General features: G+C 34.2%; 2 protein-coding genes across 2 annotated transcripts; one reads left to right on the top strand and one right to left on the bottom strand.

Moving 5' to 3' along the window:
- The first annotated feature begins 1,083 nt into the window (after positions 1-1,083).
- Positions 1,084-13,637, top strand: LOC112726498 (protein REDUCED CHLOROPLAST COVERAGE 1). The gene is made up of 26 exons (XM_025775903.2): positions 1,084-1,507; positions 1,729-1,834; positions 2,085-2,146; positions 2,860-2,952; positions 3,852-3,924; positions 4,052-4,345; positions 4,719-4,786; positions 4,897-5,028; positions 5,172-5,213; positions 5,350-5,874; positions 5,971-6,131; positions 6,714-7,239; positions 7,339-7,401; positions 7,499-7,600; positions 7,965-8,282; positions 8,615-8,707; positions 8,927-9,028; positions 9,147-9,251; positions 9,339-9,472; positions 9,567-9,750; positions 9,892-10,023; positions 10,225-10,337; positions 10,526-10,613; positions 10,771-13,046; positions 13,156-13,206; positions 13,323-13,637. The coding sequence occupies exons 2-24, from the start codon at positions 1,774-1,776 to the stop codon at positions 12,889-12,891; spliced, it is 5,592 nt and encodes a 1,863-aa protein (XP_025631688.1). The 5' UTR covers positions 1,084-1,507; positions 1,729-1,773; the 3' UTR covers positions 12,892-13,046; positions 13,156-13,206; positions 13,323-13,637.
- On the bottom strand, positions 13,544-18,332 carry LOC112729545 (cytochrome b561 and DOMON domain-containing protein At3g61750-like). Its single transcript, XM_029291008.2, has 7 exons — positions 18,102-18,332; positions 17,582-17,727; positions 17,243-17,386; positions 16,638-16,758; positions 15,846-16,268; positions 14,813-15,073; positions 13,544-14,311 (listed from the first exon to the last, which is right to left on the bottom strand). The coding sequence occupies exons 1-7, from the start codon at positions 18,330-18,332 to the stop codon at positions 14,006-14,008; spliced, it is 1,632 nt and encodes a 543-aa protein (XP_029146841.1). The 3' UTR covers positions 13,544-14,005.
- Between the last annotated feature and the right edge of the window lie 1,100 nt (positions 18,333-19,432).

Raw genomic sequence — 19,432 nt, forward strand, 5'->3', positions numbered from 1 at the left:
ATATGCTATATAAATATAAACGATACTAACTGATATAAAATGATTCTCTAACATATATATATATATATATATATATATATATATATATTCTTTTAAAAAAACCTCTTAAAACTATAAAAAAATTATACAAACATTTACTCGTATATTATTATATCAATAAAAATAGCTCTTTTGATAATTTAAAAAAGATTAAACTATCAAAAACGTATTTGAATTATGTTGTTTCTGACAAAAATGGCTCTAACATTTGTTATTAATAAAAATATCTTTAAATTATTTAAAAATATAATAAAAATATACATTTATGTACTAAAATGTTTTATGTTAATAGAAAAAAATGATGTGATAAATAGAAAATCTTAGAGTCTCATTTGCCATGTGTTGACTGTTCCGCTAACCACGTTACATTTTTTTTTGTCTCACTTGCCACGTGTTGACTGTTCCGCTAGTCACATTATATTTTTTTTTGTGATAAACAGAGAATGTTAAAATCTTACTTGACAAGTGTTGACTGTTTCGTTAGCCACGTTACATTTTTTTCTGTTAGCCACATTATATATATTTTTTTCGTTAGCCACATCATATTTTTTTTCATTCATGGAATAAGTCTTTAATTACAATTGAATATTTTTTTTGTATTTTTAAAAATATTTGAAAATATTTTTGTTGATAATAAAATTCAAAAATACTCTTGTCAAGTTTAAGATAATTTGAGAAAATGAATTTTTTCAATTTTTTAACAATTTAGGGAATAAAGTATGATCTCCCATTATTAATTTTATAAGTGGGATCAAGAATAAATATGAGAGAGAAAACAATAAAATATTAAAAATTATACTTTACACTCTTAATTTTTTTTAACAATTGAAAAGATCCATTCCCATAATTTGAATATATTTTTTACAATTTATTCTTTAAAAATTATTTAGATATATAAATCTGATTAGATAACCCTATAAATTTTTTTTGTAATGTTTAATAGTGTCAAAAATAAAAACTACATATTATTTATATATTTAAAAAAAAAAATACAAAAACATAGGACAAATTGATAATTAAGGAAAGTGTGTGTGTGTATGAGGTAGCAAGCTGCCATATATAAATGCCATATTATTATCATTTTTTCTGAGCATTGAATCTCAGCCCTTCCTTCCTTATCACACCATCCTCTATATTTGTGCTTCCTCTCTTCCATTTTGCTTCCCCTCTTATCATTTTTTCTCTCCTTCTATTCTATTCTATCTTTCTATCTTTCTATCCATTATTATTATCCACCTTCTCAGAAAACACAAAGTACTATATACTACTTCACTACTCTGAACTACCCTTCCCTTTTCTCTGCTCCAAAAACTCAACTTTCATTTTCAGTTTATACCCTTTTCATAGTTATTGTTATTGCCTACCAACTCAGCAAGCAATGCATTAAAGACTCTTACATATTCTGTCTTTGTCACTCTTCTTCAGAATTCTCATTACTATACAAAGCTCTTGCCTTCTTGGTGTTTTGGTAATTTTTCGCACTATTCTATTCAACTTAAACTTCTTCGTTCGTCTCGTGGGATAAGACTTTGTTGTTATTGCTGCTGTCGTCGTGGTGTTATTTCAATTACATATTTTTAGTTATATTCAAAATTTTTGTTTATTATTATTAGGCCATGAATAAGCCTTGGTTCATAGTTTTTTATAATCTCCCACTAATTTATAATATTTTCTTTGTATTTATATAAGAGTGCTGGGAATTAAAGCTACCAATTTGGTTTTATCAATCTGAGAATGGCACCAAGGAACAGAAGTGGAAAGACCAAGGGAGAGAAGAAGAAGAAGGAAGAGAAGGGTAATTTAATTAATTAACAAAATTTTTATCTAATTTATACAATTTTCTTAATTTCTTATTATACTTTAATAGTCTTAAACGAAGTTTATCTTAATTCTTTAAGCCAATTAATTTGAATGCGAAAAGAGACTCTGTAATGAGTTATGTCATTTAATTAGTTTTTTACTATTTTATCCCAAAAAATTTAGAATTTTCAATTTAACTATTTGATTAAAAATTTATGAAAAATGTTTTAATTATTATTTTGCAGTTCTTCCGGTTGTCATAGATATGACTGTGAACCTTGTTGATGAAACTCATGTTGTTCTCAAGGTATGCTCTTTTTTTTTTTCATTAATTTAAATTTTGACTTAATAAAATACTATATATGAAGCTTAAGTTGATAGGCTTTAATTTTTAATTTGTGCATTGACTATGGCTATTGCCATGATTCTCATTTGTTATCTTTTTTCTAGATTGTGCTTGTTCAGTGCTGAACTTTATGCTTAGTAGATTAATTAATATTATTAATTATCATTAGCGGATGGAAAAAGTGTTCAACCATTAAGTTGCTCACTTTATCACCAAAACGTTTGAAAAAAATTATTATTCCTAACGATATATTATGTCAACCAAGCATCACCAAAACGTTTTAACTAGTTTCTAAACCTATGCTTAATTTTAATTTTTTTTTTCATGTAAATATTTAATTATTAATTATATTTTATGAGTTATATAAATTTCTTGTAAATTTTTTTTTGGCTTTATTTCAATTACAAGTTGAGGCGTGTACAGTTGTATTGCATATATATATATTTGTGTGGTTGTGAAATATCATTTTGACAATGTAACATATAGACAAAAAAAATGTTTGAGAAACTAGTTTTTAATTAAACCAAATTCCAAAGCTTGAGGTCATTGTAATATTTTTCTTCTTCTTCTTTTCCAAGTTTTGTCACATAGCTTTCGCCATTTTATTTATTTATTTATTGTTACACTTAAATTGATGCGATATTATTAAAGTTTTTCCCTTTATTTTGAATTAGGGAATATCAACGGACAGAATAATAGATGTTAGACGTCTCTTATCGGTGAACACAGAGACATGTTACATCACAAATTTTTCTCTATCACATGAGGTAAATTAATTAATATATTTTATAATTTTATTAATTGTTTTAGTTTCCACCAATCATTATATTATTGCCGTATGGGACTAACTATATTGGGAAAGAAAAGAAAAATTATACTGTTTGAATTGGGACATTATGCAAGACATTCTGCGGTGTTAATTTCAATATGTTTGACTTCAGTTTGACTAATTTGAATATTGAGAACCAATAATATTCATGCACCGTCTGAGAAATATGAAATATTACCAAAAATAGATCTATATAGTTGGTATATTAGGCGAGGTCTTATTAAAATTTTAATTTTTAATTTGCGAAAAAGTTTTTAAATAATAAAAAAATATGGATGACCAACTTTCGTACGGAAGTTGTAATGTTGTATTTGGCGAATGTAAAGTCTGTATTTCGATGCAAATTATGCATAAAAAAGGTTGAATTTCAATATTGGACACAATTATGGTTGCATTATTAGTCATTAATAAAGCTACCTATTATAAACTAAACTCTATTCATAATAATAATAGAGAAATTCATAATAATTCATAATAATAGAACATTTTTTAAAGACTATTAATTTTTAATATTTTTTGTTATTATTTAATATAAATAATTATTAAATTATTTTTAATAAATAAATTTTATTAATTTATATATAAATTTTAAAAAATATAAATATAAATTATATATTTTGTGTATAAAATTTTTGTAAATATGTGAATAAATTATTATTGGTTAAAGATTGATAAAAAAGTATAATATTTATCGGTCCTGTAACATTACTCAATATATGAAAATTAATATTTTAATTTTCATATGATATTAAATTATTAATATTAATAAGATAATATTATCTTTGTTTTATTTTCTTTTTTTTTTTTAAAATTTAAAATCTACTTCTTTTTTTTCAGGTAAGGGGCCCTCGGTTGAAGGACACGGTGGACGTGTCCGCACTGAAACCTTGCATCCTCACTTTGGTTGAAGGTATAATTAAATTTAAATTACATGATTGAATTACCACACATTTTTAAAAATTAAAAATTAAATTATAAAAAAAAACAAATTATTGAAACGACGTCGTAGAAGTTATCTTGTTCCTTACCTTTCGCAGAGGACTATGACGAAGCTGGAGCGGAGGCACACGTCAGAAGACTCCTCGATATCGTTGCCTGCACCACCGCCTTCGGCCCCTCGTCTCCGACGTTGCCGGCGAAGAATCCGGCCGCCGCAACAACACCTAAATCCGGTAAGCCTCAAACGCCGTCTGAAAAGCAACCGCCGAAAGATGCGGCAGCCGCGGCGGCGGCAGCTTCTGACGGTGACGGCGAGATCAGCCACTCGTCCCCGAAGCTCGGAAGCTTCTACGAGTTCTTCTCTCTCTCACACCTCACTCCTCCCTTCCAATGTAATCTCTCTCTCTCTCTCTCTCTCTCTCTCTCTCTCTCTGCATTTTCTCTTTATTTTCACTTTCTGTTAGTTAGTTGTTAGGTTAGTTTCACCTTTTGGAGTTGGTTATTCTGCGTAACTAAGTAAGTAAGTAAATAACTAACTATTCCAGCTGAAACTAACCGAATAACTAACTCTAGTTTTGGCGCGAGCTTTGGTTGACAAATACCTGTATCCATATCGAACACATTTAATTCTTACTTGGAGAACATTCATAGCCACTAATTTGATATTTTGTATGATTTTTTAATTTTTGAAGTGAAAATGAGTGAGTATAGATGTTTTTGGAACTGTGTTGTCATACTGAAGTGAGTGAGTGAAACTGTGTGCAGATATTAAGAGGGCGGCGAGGCGGCGCATGGAGGAGATATTGGAGGAGGATTATCTCTTCTCTCTTGATGTAAAGCTCTCTGATCCTTGAATTTATTGTAGTTGCTATTTTGTTTGTTGTCTGAAAGTGAAATGAGATAATTGAAGTGCATTGGTTCTGTTTTTTTTATTTGTTATCAGGTGAAGCTGTGTAATGGGAAAGTGGTGCACGTTGAAGCTTGCAGGAAGGGTTTTTACAGTGTTGGGAAGCAGCGGATTCTGTGTCACAATCTCGTCGATTTGTTGAGACAGCTCAGCAGAGCTTTTGATAATGTTAGTGTTATACACTCTTTGTTTAAGATAGTCTCACTTGATTTTTTGTTCCGATTGAATTCACTGCAATTTTTGTGGATTATGCCTTGGTAGTTTGGTTTACTCTAATTATAACATTGTAAAGATTTATTTCTCAATTTCAGGCTTATGATGATCTCTTGAAGGCATTTTCAGAACGTAACAAGGTATTCGATGAACTTTTGGTTGTTTCATATTTTATTCATATTGTGCAATTTTCTTTGATTTGTGAGGTGAATCATAGATCATGTTAATGGCTTCTATCATTATTATTAACCTTCTTTATTTGTTATTTGTCTCCAGTTTGGCAATCTTCCCTATGGTTTCAGAGCAAACACATGGCTTGTTCCTCCTGTTTCAGCACAATCACCATCTATTTTCACTCCTCTTCCTGTGGAGGATGAAGCTTGGGGAGGAAATGGTGGTGGTCTAGGAAGGGATGGAAAGTTTGATTTGTTTCCGTGGTCCAATGAGTTTTCGTTTATTGCATCTATGCCTTGCAAGACCGCAGAAGAAAGGCAAGTTCGTGATAGAAAAGCATTCCTTCTGCACAGCTTATTTGTCGATGTTGCAATTTTCAGAGCAATAAAGGCCGTTAAAAATGTAATGGAAGATCCAAATTTTAGCGGCTCAGCTCGAGAAAACGATATTGTTTATTCCGAGAGAATAGGTGACTTGAGTATAAAAGTTGTGAAAGATGGTTCTTTTGCCAACTGTAAGATTGATACTAAAATCGATGGAGTAGATGCGACCGGAGTAAATGAAAAGGATTTAGTAGAGAGAAATCTACTGAAAGGAATCACTGCTGATGAGAACACTGCTGCGCATGTACGAAATTTTTAAACTACCTGTTTGCATTGTCTCTTTAGGTTGCTTCTTTAGTCCTTAAATATAACTGATCAATGTTCCACATTTTATTTGCAGGACATCATCACTTTAGGTGTTATCAATGTAAGATATAGTGGTTATGTTGTTGTTGTGAAAGTTGATGGTGGAGTTAATGAAAACGTGAACCATCAGTCTCAACAAAATATTGACTTCATTGATCAACCAGACGGCGGTGCCAATGCACTCAACATTAACAGGTTCTTGAACTATTCAATGTTTTACAGTTGCAATAATTTACATCTTCACATAATAGTATAATACTAATTGATTCGAATGCATTCCGATTTCATTCTTTTGTATATTACTAGCTGCAATTTCTTTTGTCTCTAAAGCTATACCGACATCAGGATTAAGGTCTCAGAAAGAGATCCATCAGCAGTTTTCATGTTTTTCCTAACTGTGGCATTGTAAAATATTTTTACCTACTTCTATGACTTTTATTTCTTATTTCTCTTCATAAATTCTGCACGAGTTTTTTGTTGTTTGTTTTTGTTCTTTATTATCTTTTTACCTAAAAAGACCATATATGAGGTGGTCAAAAGGAGATCTACCTGTCAACAGTCTCAATATAAACATGATACATGATAGGGCGCAATGGCATCATTTGATCCATATAGCCGACCCCACCTAGTGGGATAAGGCTTTGTTGTTGTTGTATTCTGTTGTAGTTTCCAACTTGCTCAGTTTTACATAAATACTTATTATTTTCCCCTCTCTTGATTGATCCCTCTCTCATTTATCAAGTCATGATAGCACCTTAATTATTCTGTTCTTTGCAGTTTGAGATTACTTCTCCATAATACAACACAATCAGAGAACAATAAACAAATGGCTCACGTGCAAACGCTTGAGCACGAAGAGGTTGGTGCTTCCCATGATTTTGTGGAGAAGCTGATAAAGGAAAGTCTTGCTAAGCTTGATAAAGAGGAAGTGAGTTTGGACAATTTTGTTAGATGGGAACTTGGAGCTTGCTGGATACAACATTTGCAGGACCAAAACAATGCAGAAAAAGATAAGAAACCTTCTTTAGAAAAGGCTAAACATGAGATGAAGGTTGAGGGTCTTGGAAAACCCCTTAAAGCCCTGAAGAACAACAAAAAGAAACCCGATTCAAACAATGCTAATTCAGCATCAGAGAATTCAAAACCCCTAGTTGAATGTGCTAATGGAGAGGTACAAGTTTCTCCATTTGTAGAATCTCAGCATGAAACTACAGCAGCTGAGAATGAGCGAGTGCTGAAGGAGATATTATCTGAAGCAGCCTTTATCCGATTAAAAGAATCAGGGACTGGACTGCACCGCAAGGTACGTCTTGTAACTGTAACAATGATCTCCTTGTTTTTTAAACTGAAATCGAATTATTTTATCCAGTTTCTTACTTTAACCATCTCATGTTTTTTACAGTCTATACAAGAGTTGATTGACTTATCAAAGAAATATTACACGGATGTTGCGCTTCCGAAACTGGTAATAATAGAATTCTGTTTGGTTGATTGTCTGAAGAGCTCTCTAGTCAAGAAGACTTGGAAGATTCATAGTTACTTTTATTAATTATGCAATACAGGTAGCAGATTTTGGCTCACTGGAACTCTCTCCAGTTGATGGTCGCACCCTAACTGATTTTATGCATACTAGGGGTCTTCGAATGCGTTCTCTTGGACAAGTTGTGAGTGCTCTGTACTTATTCCCCATTTTATTCATCAACTTAATTATAAGTCTAAGGGGTCCTTCTTTCTCCTTCCCCTTAGTCGTTATATTTGAGCTTCTAAAAAGTTCTATAGTTGTAATTTATAAATGGAAGTTTAAATATTATATTAACATGCCCACAATCCTATGACTTCAGATAAGTGTTATCTAGTTTATCCGCAATTATTCTCCTTCCCCTTTTTCGTTCTATTGCGTCATGCTTTGGTACTGTCTGCTGCATTTTTTCACAGAAGATTCAGTAATGGATTGTATCTTTGGTTTAGAATCACTTATGGTAGATTTTCCATGTTTTATGATCTTTGCTTATTGCTTGTCTTCTACAGGTAAAGCTTTCTGAGAAATTATCACATGTGCAATCACTTTGCCTTCATGAAATGATAGTTCGTGCTTTCAAGCACATCCTGCAGGCAGTGATTTCTGCTGTTGATGACAAGGGGAAAATAGCAACATCAGTAGCTTGTGCATTGAATTTGCTTCTTGGTGTTCCTGAGAATAGAGAATTAGTTAATTCATCTGAAGTTCATCCTTTAGTTTGGAGATGGCTTGAGGTGTTTTTGAAGAAAAGGTTTAATTGGGATCTTAGCAGCTCGAATTACAAGGATGTGAGGAAGTTTGCAATTTTACGAGGTTTATGTCACAAGGTACTGCTTAAAGATTCAGCTGTAATATATAGAAATTTTTGTTAACATTTAAGAATTAAGAATTAAGATATGCTTTATGTAGGCTTTTTGTTCAAGACTATCTTAAATGTGATTGTTAAACATATATTTTAAATATTTCTAACATATGTTCATATAGATATAGATACATGTAAATACTTAACCGTTTCTTATCTTTTATAGATTGTGGTTCTCCAATTGCTATAACATGACATTTATGTTTCATAGATTGTAGTTTTCCTATTGCTATGATATTGTGTAGATATCTAGAGGCTTGTTTCTCTTTTATTTCTAATAGTTACTGTCTTTGTTAGGTGGGGATTGAGCTTGTCCCAAAGGATTTTGATTTGGATTCTCCAACTCCCTTTCAGAAATCTGATATTGTCAGCTTGGTACCCGTTCATAAGGTAGAGTAAAAGAGAATATATATTTGGATAAAATAAGAATTTCATTAATATAAGGAAGAAGAATACAACTGGATGTGGATAAAAGTTTCCCATTAAGAAGCATGGCAGAAAATATTTATCTATAAAGGATAGCTTTCTGCTATATAATTATATGTTCTCTGACATAATTGTCAATGTTGATTTAATAGAACTGAACTTTGCACTCTATTATCTTTGCAGCAAGCCGCATGCTCATCTGCAGATGGAAGGCAGCTCCTAGAATCATCCAAAACAGCTTTAGACAAGGGAAAGCTTGAGGATGCAGTTACCTTCGGCACAAAGGTATATCTGTCTGTAGACCTTTTGTCCGGAAAACTTTCAGCTTCGGATAAGGTTCATATATACTATAGTTTCATTTTGGTTCTGTTGTGTGACATTTGCTACAATTTGTTGGTGACAGGCTCTTGCCAAGCTTGTAGCAGTTTGCGGTCCTTACCATCGGATGACAGCAGGAGCATACAGCCTTCTTGCTGTAGTTTTATATCATACTGGAGACTTCAATCAGGTCTAATGTCCAATGTTGAACATACTTTTCTTGTTTGAGTATCCAAGTTTACCTTAGTTTCTATAATACTTTTTTCTTTAATTGCAGGCTACAATTTATCAACAAAAAGCTTTGGATATTAATGAGAGAGAATTAGGCCTGGATCATCCAGATACTATGAAGAGTTATGGGGATCTTGCAGTTTTCTATTATAGACTTCAACACACAGAGTTGGCTCTGAAGTATGTTTTGTTGTTGTACAATGTAGTGAAGTGCCTTACAAAAATTATTTGACTTTTAATCTTATAATCGTTTTCTTTTCTGCACTTCTATCAGGTATGTAAAGCGCGCTTTATATCTTTTGCACCTAACTTGTGGCCCATCTCATCCAAACACTGCTGCAACTTACATCAATGTCGCTATGATGGAAGAAGGTCTAGGAAATGTACACATTGCTCTTAGATATCTTCACAAAGCTTTGAAGTGCAACCAAAGATTACTTGGTCCAGATCATATTCAGGTTTTAGTTTAGTCATGTTATTGAATGTACAATGTTTTTTCTTGAATTGTTAGCGCCAATAGTAACCTTTCCTCTTTTATTTGTTTATGTGATCAACCTTTTATTATACTTAACATCTCTATTGAATTTCATTCTCTGCAGACAGCTGCAAGTTATCATGCTATAGCAATAGCTCTCTCTTTAATGGAAGCATATCCATTGAGTGTGCAGCATGAGCAAACAACTTTGCAAATTTTGCGGGCAAAACTTGGCCCTGATGATTTGCGTACGCAGGTATGTTGTTACGCGTAATTTCTTCCTTGTTATGCAAACAGTAATTTGTTGAATCCAAGACTTGTTAAGTGTTAACTTGTATATTGAATTCTTAACAGTTGTCATAGATCATTGTTTGAAGAGAGTATGCCATCAGTTATAAGTAAAAATCATATAAAAATTATACCTGTTTATATTACAGTTCTGTGATAAAATGTGCAGGATGCTGCCGCTTGGCTTGAGTATTTTGAATCCAAGGCATTTGAGCAGCAAGAAGCTGCTCGAAATGGTACACGGAAGCCTGATGCATCAATAGCTAGTAAAGGGCATCTAAGGTATACCATCATTCAACTTTTTCTTATTAAATAATTTTATTAGAATTTGTAACTAATATGAGTAGGATGTGATAGAATCAATAAGGATACAGTTGTTAATAATCGTGAATATCTTGTATTGATATCCATGATAGTTGTATAATAACATCTGTAGATATTCTTTCTTATATTTCGTTGGATTTTTTCAGTGTGTCAGATCTACTTGACTACATTAATCCTAACCAAGATGCCAAAGGAAGAGATGTGGCAGCAAAGAGAAGAAGCCAGATACTAAAGGTACAAAATTCTTAACCTTTATATGGAATCAACTGCAATTTGTTTTCTGGAAACTAACTATAAACCCAAGTATGTGCTGGCTTTTTGCTGATTTGAAAAGGTGAATATAGCATAGTTGATGTATTACTAATGCCCCAAGCATTTTCTAATTTGTCAGGTGAGGGCCAAATCCTACCAGAGCACCGGATCTACGAGTTCTGATGAGTCTTCGAAGGAAACTCCAAAAGAGATTTCAGATGATGAGGTACATGAACCTGAACCTGAAGGTAGGGCAGATTCTGACCCGGGGAGCAACTCTGCATCTTATTCAGAACAGCCTATTTTAGAAAAGATCTCGGATGAAAAGCAGGATATTTCTGGTGAAGTTGTGTCTGAAGTGCATGGTGATGGGGAGGAAGGATGGCAACCAGTTCAAAGGCCAAGATCAGCTGGCTCATATGGTCGTCGTGTGAGGCAGAGACGTGCCACTCTTGGCAAAGTTTATAGTTATCAGAAGAAGAATGTGGAAGCTGGCACAGAATATCCTTTGGTAAGGAGTACTAATCAGAATAGCAGGTATTATTTCTTGAAGAAAAGAACAATTTCACATGGTGTTCATGCTGAAAATCATGCTGTGAATATCTCACAAGGCACTAAATTTGGAAGGAAAGTAGTCAAATCGGTTGCATACAGGGTTAAGTCTACGCCTGCGGCTTCCAAGACCTCCACAAATGTGACAGAAATTGTGGACAAGCCTTTGAGTTCTCATTCAGACTCTGGAACAAGTTCATCTGTGAATGATGCTAATCCGGGAAAGACTTCTCTAGTTAGCCTTGGAAAATCTCCTTCATACAAGGAAGTAGCCTTGGCTCCCCCGGGAACAATTTCCAAGTTCCAAGTCTATAATCCTCAAAGCGAGATTCCTGGTGGCGATGAACATGATCTCTGCAATGAACATGATCTTGGAAATCGTGATGCGGAGGACATTGAAGCCCATAGAAACACTGACTCAAACCTGGAAGAGGTGGATGATACACTTAAAGAGAAGCATGATGATTCACCAGCATATTGCGTAGATGGTTTACAAGATGATACTAAAGTTGCTGAGAAGAAAGAGGAAACCGAAATCATTGATTTTGTGCAAGATAATTGTGAGAATAATGAGGCTCTAGAATCTGGGGATGTAGAGGCTCAAGAAGCATCTGATAATAACATATTGGTTGGGGTAGTGGATGCTCCTGTAGACTCTCACAAACAAGAAACAGATGCAAGCAAATCATCAGGTGGTTTTGACTCGATCGATAATTCAACTCCTGTCTCCCAGGATAGTGAGAATATGAAGTTCAACACATCATCATCAAGTCCAACTCAGAGTCATGCTCAGGGCATTCCATATAAAAAATTATCTGCGTCTGCAGCTCCATTCAACCCATCACCTATCATGGCACGGGCTCCAACAATCGCAATGAATGCAACACTTCCTCCTAGTCCTGGTGCTGTTCCTACTATTGGCCCTTGGCCAGTGAACATGAATGTTCATCATGTTCCTCCAAGTCCTGCTACTGTGCTGCCTCCTCATCATGCATACCCTTCACCACCCCCAACACCAAACATGATGCAACCATTGCCATTTATGTATCCTCCGTATAGTCAACCTCAGTCAGTGCCAACCACCAACTTTCCAGTCACCACGGGTGCTTTTCATGCGAATCATTTTACTTGGCAGTGCAGTCTGAACCCTCCAAATGTATGTAAGTTTGGTCCTGGAGCCATTTGGCCTGTTTGTCAGCCTGTGGAATATCCTCTGCCAGCAGCTATCATTGAACCTCTCCAGGATCACATTTTGGAGCCACAGGTGCAGGGACATGTAACTGAAGTTTCAGGTGTAGTTCTGCCTGAGAGCATTGAAAACATTGGGGAATCCAATAAAGAAGTGAAAGGGTTGACTTCAGAGAGTAGTGAAAGTGAAGTGATTAGTGCTGTTTCGGAAGGTGTTAAAGAAAATGGTAATCCAAATTTTCCTCAAACTGAAAATGCTGGGAACAACCAAAGTCAAAGCATTGGAATAAATGATCATAGTAGCAGCAGTGAAATGAACATGGATGGTGAGAAGACATTCAGCATTTTACTTAGAGGACGAAGAAACCGGAAGCAGACTCTTAGAATGCCGATAAGTTTGCTTACTCGACCCCATGGCTCTCAGTCGTTCAAAGTTAATTATAACCGAATAGTTAGAGGAAGTGATGCTCCCAGGTCAATCAACATCTCTTCTAGTAAAGATTGTACAGCTACTGCTTAACTCGAAGTCCTGTTTGTTACTAATGAAAGGTAGCAGTTATGGTTGATAAATTGCAAAAAGTGATATTATATGGTTGGAGTTCAAGCATTTCCGGAATTCAATTACAAATTGCAGTGTATCAGCTTTATATCGACACTATGCTTTGGAAGTTTTTGGTATGTATTCTACATTCATTACTTTTCTGTTTGTTGATGTTACTATATTTGTTTGAGCTTTGAAGAAACTATGACATTTCCACGATTTAAATTCACGAAATTCATGCAGATGTCTCCTTTTTTAAGATGGAAGACTTGGAGGCTTTTCTTCAATTCAAAGGTATTGTCTCACCTACAAAATCTTTATGCTGATTCAAATTCATCAAATCTTGAACCAATTTTGTTCAAGTTGTTTGGGGAACAGCACTAATGCTGATAATCTTGCTTGGTCTGCAGCTTCATCATAATTGATTTTGGTCGTTTCAGAGATGCCTTCAAGATGAAGATTTTGGTTTAATGTAGTTTAGACAATTTTGATATATTAATTACAGGAACAATTAGACTGTTTCTAATTATTTTTTGGTTACATTATTATCAATGGCACTGGCTCTATTAGTTAATTTTGTTCAACTGTATATACTTTATTTTCTCTCTTTCTTTTTCTTTTTTCCTTCTTTTTTTTTCCTCCCTTTTTTGGTTGACTGGTTTTTGAGTTGTTATAACTGAAATAATGTGAACATATTAATAAAGATAATTATTTTTTAAATACAATAAGCAAAAGGCTGAAACTTATTATTGTATATAGTTTGTTTTCATTGTAAGCATATAGATATGTGCAGCAATGCAGGTAGGTATTTTCTTCACATCATATATCCACTTAATTATGATGCATAAGTTTATATTTGTTTTTAAACATTTAATCTTAGTGATTTCACTAAGCTTTGTACATGTTTATATTGAATTATTGATTTCAAAGTGCCTCAATTACAATGATTAGTACATTTTTTTAATGCAGAAAACTTTGTTTCTGCAAATTGTGAGACTACAACAAACAGTATTGTTGGAATGGCAATGTTTATGCACATGCTCTAAAAAATGAATTAAAATGAAAGTAAAATAAAACAGAAAATATGCTTTCACTAAAGATGAGTTGGAAATGTAGATTTTCCTCTAAAAGGGTCTATTTGGAAGTTTGGAGGCAAAGATTTCATCTCTTGTCTTCTCAAATATGCTAATACTTCAAGAACAATGGCTACAACAACTGTTATACCAAAAAGGAATCCATAGCCTATCTTCCATTCTTTTCCTGCCCCAGCAGCTTGTATTCCCAACACTATGTTCATGGTTGCAAATAACATTGCCAACCTTCCAAACCAATTGTGGTACAAATTCCAGATTCTTCGAATGTTTGAATCCTTGTTTGGTCTCAAAAATAATGCCAATATCTGAAAATTCAAATTGTACTTAGAGTGAGAGATGTAGAATACTTATAGTATTATCTAGGTTAAATTACTTTCAAGCTACTTATAGTTTCACTCAACTTTTTCAGTTAGGATTTTTATACTTTTAAGAGTTTGGAATCGAATTTCTATATTGTATAAAACTCTTTATCATGTCCCTATAATTTCAATGTTTTTAACCAAGTTCACATATTGTACAAAAGTTTTTCAGATAGGTCTCTCTGATTTTAAAAAAAAATTGTGATCAAGCCTTTTAATGGATAATATTGCAACATTTTAAAACTATTTGATTGAAAAAAACATTTATATACTAAAAAGACTTCAATAGAAATGTTTAAATTATAGAAACCTGAATGAAGACTTTTGCGCAATACAAGAACTTGATTATGAACTTCTAAACTACAACAAATTAATTGAAAGTTAAGCGAAATTACATAGATCTTCAGAATAATTAAACCTATTATATATTAAGAGTCGGTGACAAACCTGAAGAATGCTTAGTACAAAGACAAAAATGCCTATGCCTCTGTGAGCTGGTATATGAGCATTCATCTTGGTGTAGAGTTGCAATCCAAGAATGATTGTAACAAGACCAAATGTGAATCCAACAAATTGAATGGCTGCATGAAGATAGAACCACTGAGGATCTTTATGCCTGAAGTATCTAGCAATGATCACCCCCATAGGTAGGATTAGACCCCATCCTATTATACCTACAATTCCATGGTTCTTCCTCATCTGAATCAACTCATTGGATGATGGTAAAGGGCCCTTAGAATCTGATTGAAGTACAAAGTTGATCAACTATCATAAGAAGCTACAAATGTTTCACCAAGTCATATATGTAAAAGAGAAGTAACTAGTTCTTGGATTAATATGAATTTCTACTTTGGTTTGTACTTCTTAAAAGTGATAATTTGAGATTAAATTGGTGGTTAAATTTATTTAAATCTAGCGAACTCAAATTTTGTTTGTTAAGAGAAGGCGAAAAGAAAAAATTTTCAGTTAAATTACTTTAGAAAATCTTATTGTTTTATTCAATTTTCAATAATTTTTTATAGTATAAAAATTTGTAATGAAGCCTTTTTTTATTATATAAAAGTTTTAAATTAATTATATACGGTTTAAACCTTTTTTATTAAATGCCCATGTTGTTTTTCAACCAAGACCCTCTAATTTACAAATTTTGTGATCAAACCCCTATACTAGAATCATTGTTATTTCCTAAAAAATGCTGTAAAGTACACATAACTAATTGATAGTTAGAGTGAAACTATAAACATCTCCATAGTAATTAAATAAAAAATTTCTTTTGAAAGAAGAACTAGAAATTGAAAAAGCATCACATTGTGTAATAAAATAGAGAGTAATTATAAAAATAGTGCATCTGCTATGATGCTTTGATAAAAATCTTGGTTGAAAAACTGAAGAACTTAATTATAAATATTTAAAATATAAGAATTTAATTGAAAATTGCGTGAAACTGCATACACTTCAAGAATAACACTAATGTAGCAACAGTCTTATAGAGAAAAAGTTCAGTACCTGAAGTAAAATCAAATACAAAAGATGTTTTGTCATCATGCTTGGAAAGATGGTTATTGTTCTTGGGATATTTAACACTAAAAGCCAAAAGAACTTGTTGCCTCTCCAATGGAATTTCCATCTTCAACTGGAAAGCCAAATGAATTTCAGCTCCATTGGTTGCCACTGCTGCAGGCAAATTATTTAGTGGCAGTTCACCTTTGTCTTCTAAGACTTCTGACGGTTTCTTGGCGCGCAAGTAAAACTGCTTGATTTTCGAGTGGCCGTGTTTGTTAATCCATCCAACCATCACACTTGAACCAACCATCATGGCATCTTTTGAAAATCCAATTCCAACCCATCCTAGAGTGTAGGGAGCAGATAATATGATAGTTGTTGTTTGATCATTTTGAAGATACTGTAATAAAATCATCACAACACTAAACTAGTAACTAAAAGATTTTGCAAATTCAAAAGGGAGAACAATAATTTGTAGCTGGAATGTGTTTGTTTTAGCTTCCTAATAAGTTATTTTCCAATTAAAGTCTTTTTATAAAAGTTGTAAAAGTTGAAAAGTAAATTTTCTGATAAGCTGTTACTTTTAGCTTCTACAAAAAAAAGCTGAAAAATGAGTTGTTCTTAAAAAAAATCCTTATTGTTTTTTATCTTTAAAATTTATGCTAATATTTCCCTTTTCTTTTTTTTTTTTTTGAAAATTTGAAGGTAAAACACTCTGAACTAGATCAAAGTGAAAAAAATGAAATAAAAAATAAATTTTGAAACTTACCCTCAATTCATATGTATGCCATACAGGTGTGCATATCATATTGGATATATTCTGGTATGGAGGAGGCAGAAAACTTTGATAATTTGTGTTCTTGCAAGTATTTACTGATGATGCAAAACCACTGCTTCCATGATCATCTTATATATTCATCAAACCTAACGTTGAGCATCATTTCTCTACTTTATAAATTTGTTTTTGATATTTCCATGACCATTGTTTTTTGTTTTTCAATTATAATGTGTATATAGATGTTCCATGTTTCGTCTTTTTTCAGTATAAAAAATTTTATAGGTTTGTTGGGCCACCATGAGAAGAAATTTTGAGAAAGAATTAAGTGAGAGAACACAAAATAAAAAAATACCACATCTAACTCAAAACATTAAAATGTTAAGTTAATGAATATTTCTTTTAATAAACTCCTCACTCTCTTTAGAACTAATTACATACCCTTCCCACACTTTTTTTTGAAACAACGAAAGCTCAACACATTATAGTAGAGCAGTAGATTACAAAAGTAAAAACGAAACACACAAAAGAACACAAAAGGGATCAAATTTGGTCAACTCCGGCAAAGCCATCAACAGCCAAAATGATCAGTACTAGACCACTCCTTGTAGCTCAAAAACGTCCTTCGTTGTACGTCCTCAGCACCTGCTTCCCTGTTGTTGAAGATTCTATCATTTCTCTCCATCCAGATGTTCCAAATCACTGTAAAAAATCCAATCAACAACATATGCCGCTCCTCCTTCCTGTTAAGCATGCCAATCCAACTCTCAAACAGTCCTTTCATGGTTCCTGGGACCGCCCACGGTCTATCAAAATGTCTTAGCCAAGCGCACCACACCTTCCACGTAAACTCACATACAAGAAACAAATGATGAACAGATTCCGTCTCCTTTTTACACAGGGCACACATATTATCATTTTGATGAATCACACCTAACCTGCTCATCCTTTCTTTAGTATTTACCCTATCAATCAGAACGAACCAGCCAAAAAGCTCAATTCTCGTAGATACAAGTCCTCCCCAAATTGATTTAGTGAAACTATAGCTCGTAATCTCTTCCGAAAGAGTCTCCGATTGCACCACCTGCACGAAAAAGTTAGTAGAAAAAATACCTTTATTATCAAACTTCCACACAATATTATCCTCTTTACCAGTTGATAGTTTTACTGGTTTTAACCTTTCATGAAGTTGATGAGCCAATTCCAACTCCCATTGGAATAGCTCCCTCCTCCACTGAAAATTCTAAATCCATTCTAGCCCATCTCAGAACCCACAGTCCCCTATCACATATCCTTGTTAGTTTGAAATAGAGAAGAGCCTTGGAAAACTTCCTTTCAGAGGACCACCTTGCACCCAATTATATTCCCAAAACCGAGTCCATCTTCCATCCCCTACTTCCATCGCCAGGCCACTAATAAGCTTCTCTTTCACCTGTTGTTCTGCTATATTCAACTGACAGATATCTTTCCATGGACCCCCTTAACTGGTAAAGTCTGACTAGATAGCATAGCATTAGGGTCAAGATTATTACACGAACAAACAACCTTCTTCCACAACGGGCATTCCTCCTTTGATAAACGCCACCACCATTTGAACAAAAGCGCTGTGTTCCTGATCACTGCATCTCCGACTCCCAAGCCTCCAGCCTTTTTTGGAGCCTGGACCACTTCCCACTTTACTAGCGGCATACCATAGTTACCATCCCCCTTACACACCACATAAAACTTCTCTGAAGTGCAATCAACTTGTTAGCGACCGCCTTCGGCATCTTGTATAGGCTAAGGTAATAAATCGGTAAGCTATTCAAAACCGATTTGATGAGAATTAGCTTACCTGCTTTGTTTAAGACCTTTGCTTTCCACAAGCTGAGCTTCGATTCCACCTTTTCTATGATAGGCTTTCAAGTCTTCACCAACCGAGGATTCGCACCTAAAGAGACACCGAGGTACCGAATAGGTAGCGCCGCTTGTTTACATCCCAGAAGGCCACACACATGCTCAACCCACTCCTGCTCACAATTCACTGGGATCAGATTCGACTTATCAAAATTGATACTCAGCCCAAACATCAACTCAAAACAACGCAGCAACCTCTTGTAATTCACAATTGTTTATGTCTCCGGGGCAAAACAAGATAGTATCATTTGCGAATTGGAGATGAGACAATTCAATATGATCTCTCCCAACCAGCAATGGAGCAATGCGCCCGTTCCTTACGGCTTCCCTGAACATTCTATGCAAAACATCAACCACGAGCACAAACAGAAGAGGCGAGAGGGTATCCCCTTGTCTTAAACCCATTTCCATTTTAAATGCCTTGGATGGCGAACCATTCACCAGGACCGACATAGAGGCCAAACTGACACACTCCTTCACCCAGTTCCTCCACCTTTGCCCGAACCCCATCTTCTGAAGTACAATATCCACAAAGCTCCATCTGACTCTGTCATATGCTTTCTGAAAGTCTAGCTTTATGATTGCTGCCTTCTTTCTCCGTGACTTGAGCCATTGTACCGTCTCACAAGCGATGGGGGCTCCGTCATGTATCTTCCTACCCTTGACAAAAGCACTATGTGTCTCGCCAACCAAATCCGGCATCACTGTTCTCATTCTCCGTACTAAGACCTTGGAGACCACCTTATACACACACCCCACCATACTAATTGGCCGAAAGTCCTTGATCTCCTTAGCCCCCACAAATTTCGGGGCTAGCGTCACCCATGTGACATTCGCATCGGCTGGTAACTTAGCACTTTGGAAGAAATCCATCACTGCTGCAGTGAACTCCT

This window comes from Arachis hypogaea, chromosome 12, assembly GCF_003086295.3.
Source record: "Arachis hypogaea cultivar Tifrunner chromosome 12, arahy.Tifrunner.gnm2.J5K5, whole genome shotgun sequence".
Classification (NCBI taxonomy): domain Eukaryota; kingdom Viridiplantae; phylum Streptophyta; class Magnoliopsida; order Fabales; family Fabaceae; genus Arachis; species Arachis hypogaea.

What these genes read in the sequence shown, in the direction of transcription:
- LOC112726498 (XM_025775903.2), top strand. Translation starts at nt 1,774, where the DNA reads ATGGCACCAAGGAACAGAAGTGGAAAGACCAAGGGAGAGAAGAAGAAG. An exon ending in ATGAGAACACTGCTGCGCAT is followed by an intron (nt 5,875 to 5,970) that starts GTACGAAATTTT and finishes TTTTATTTGCAG; the next exon opens with GACATCATCACTTTAGGTGT. An exon ending in GCTTGGTACCCGTTCATAAG is followed by an intron (nt 8,708 to 8,926) that starts GTAGAGTAAAAG and finishes TTATCTTTGCAG; the next exon opens with CAAGCCGCATGCTCATCTGC.
- LOC112729545 (XM_029291008.2), bottom strand. Translation starts at nt 18,332, where the DNA reads ATGCCGCTAGTAAAGTGGGAAGTGGTCCAGGCTCCAAAAAAGGCTGGA. An exon ending in TTTTTGAGCTACAAGGAGTG is followed by an intron (nt 16,759 to 17,242) that starts GTCTAGTACTGA and finishes TCATGGAAGCAG; the next exon opens with TGGTTTTGCATCATCAGTAA. An exon ending in TTGTACTAAGCATTCTTCAG is followed by an intron (nt 14,312 to 14,812) that starts GTTTGTCACCGA and finishes TTGAATTTTCAG; the next exon opens with ATATTGGCATTATTTTTGAG.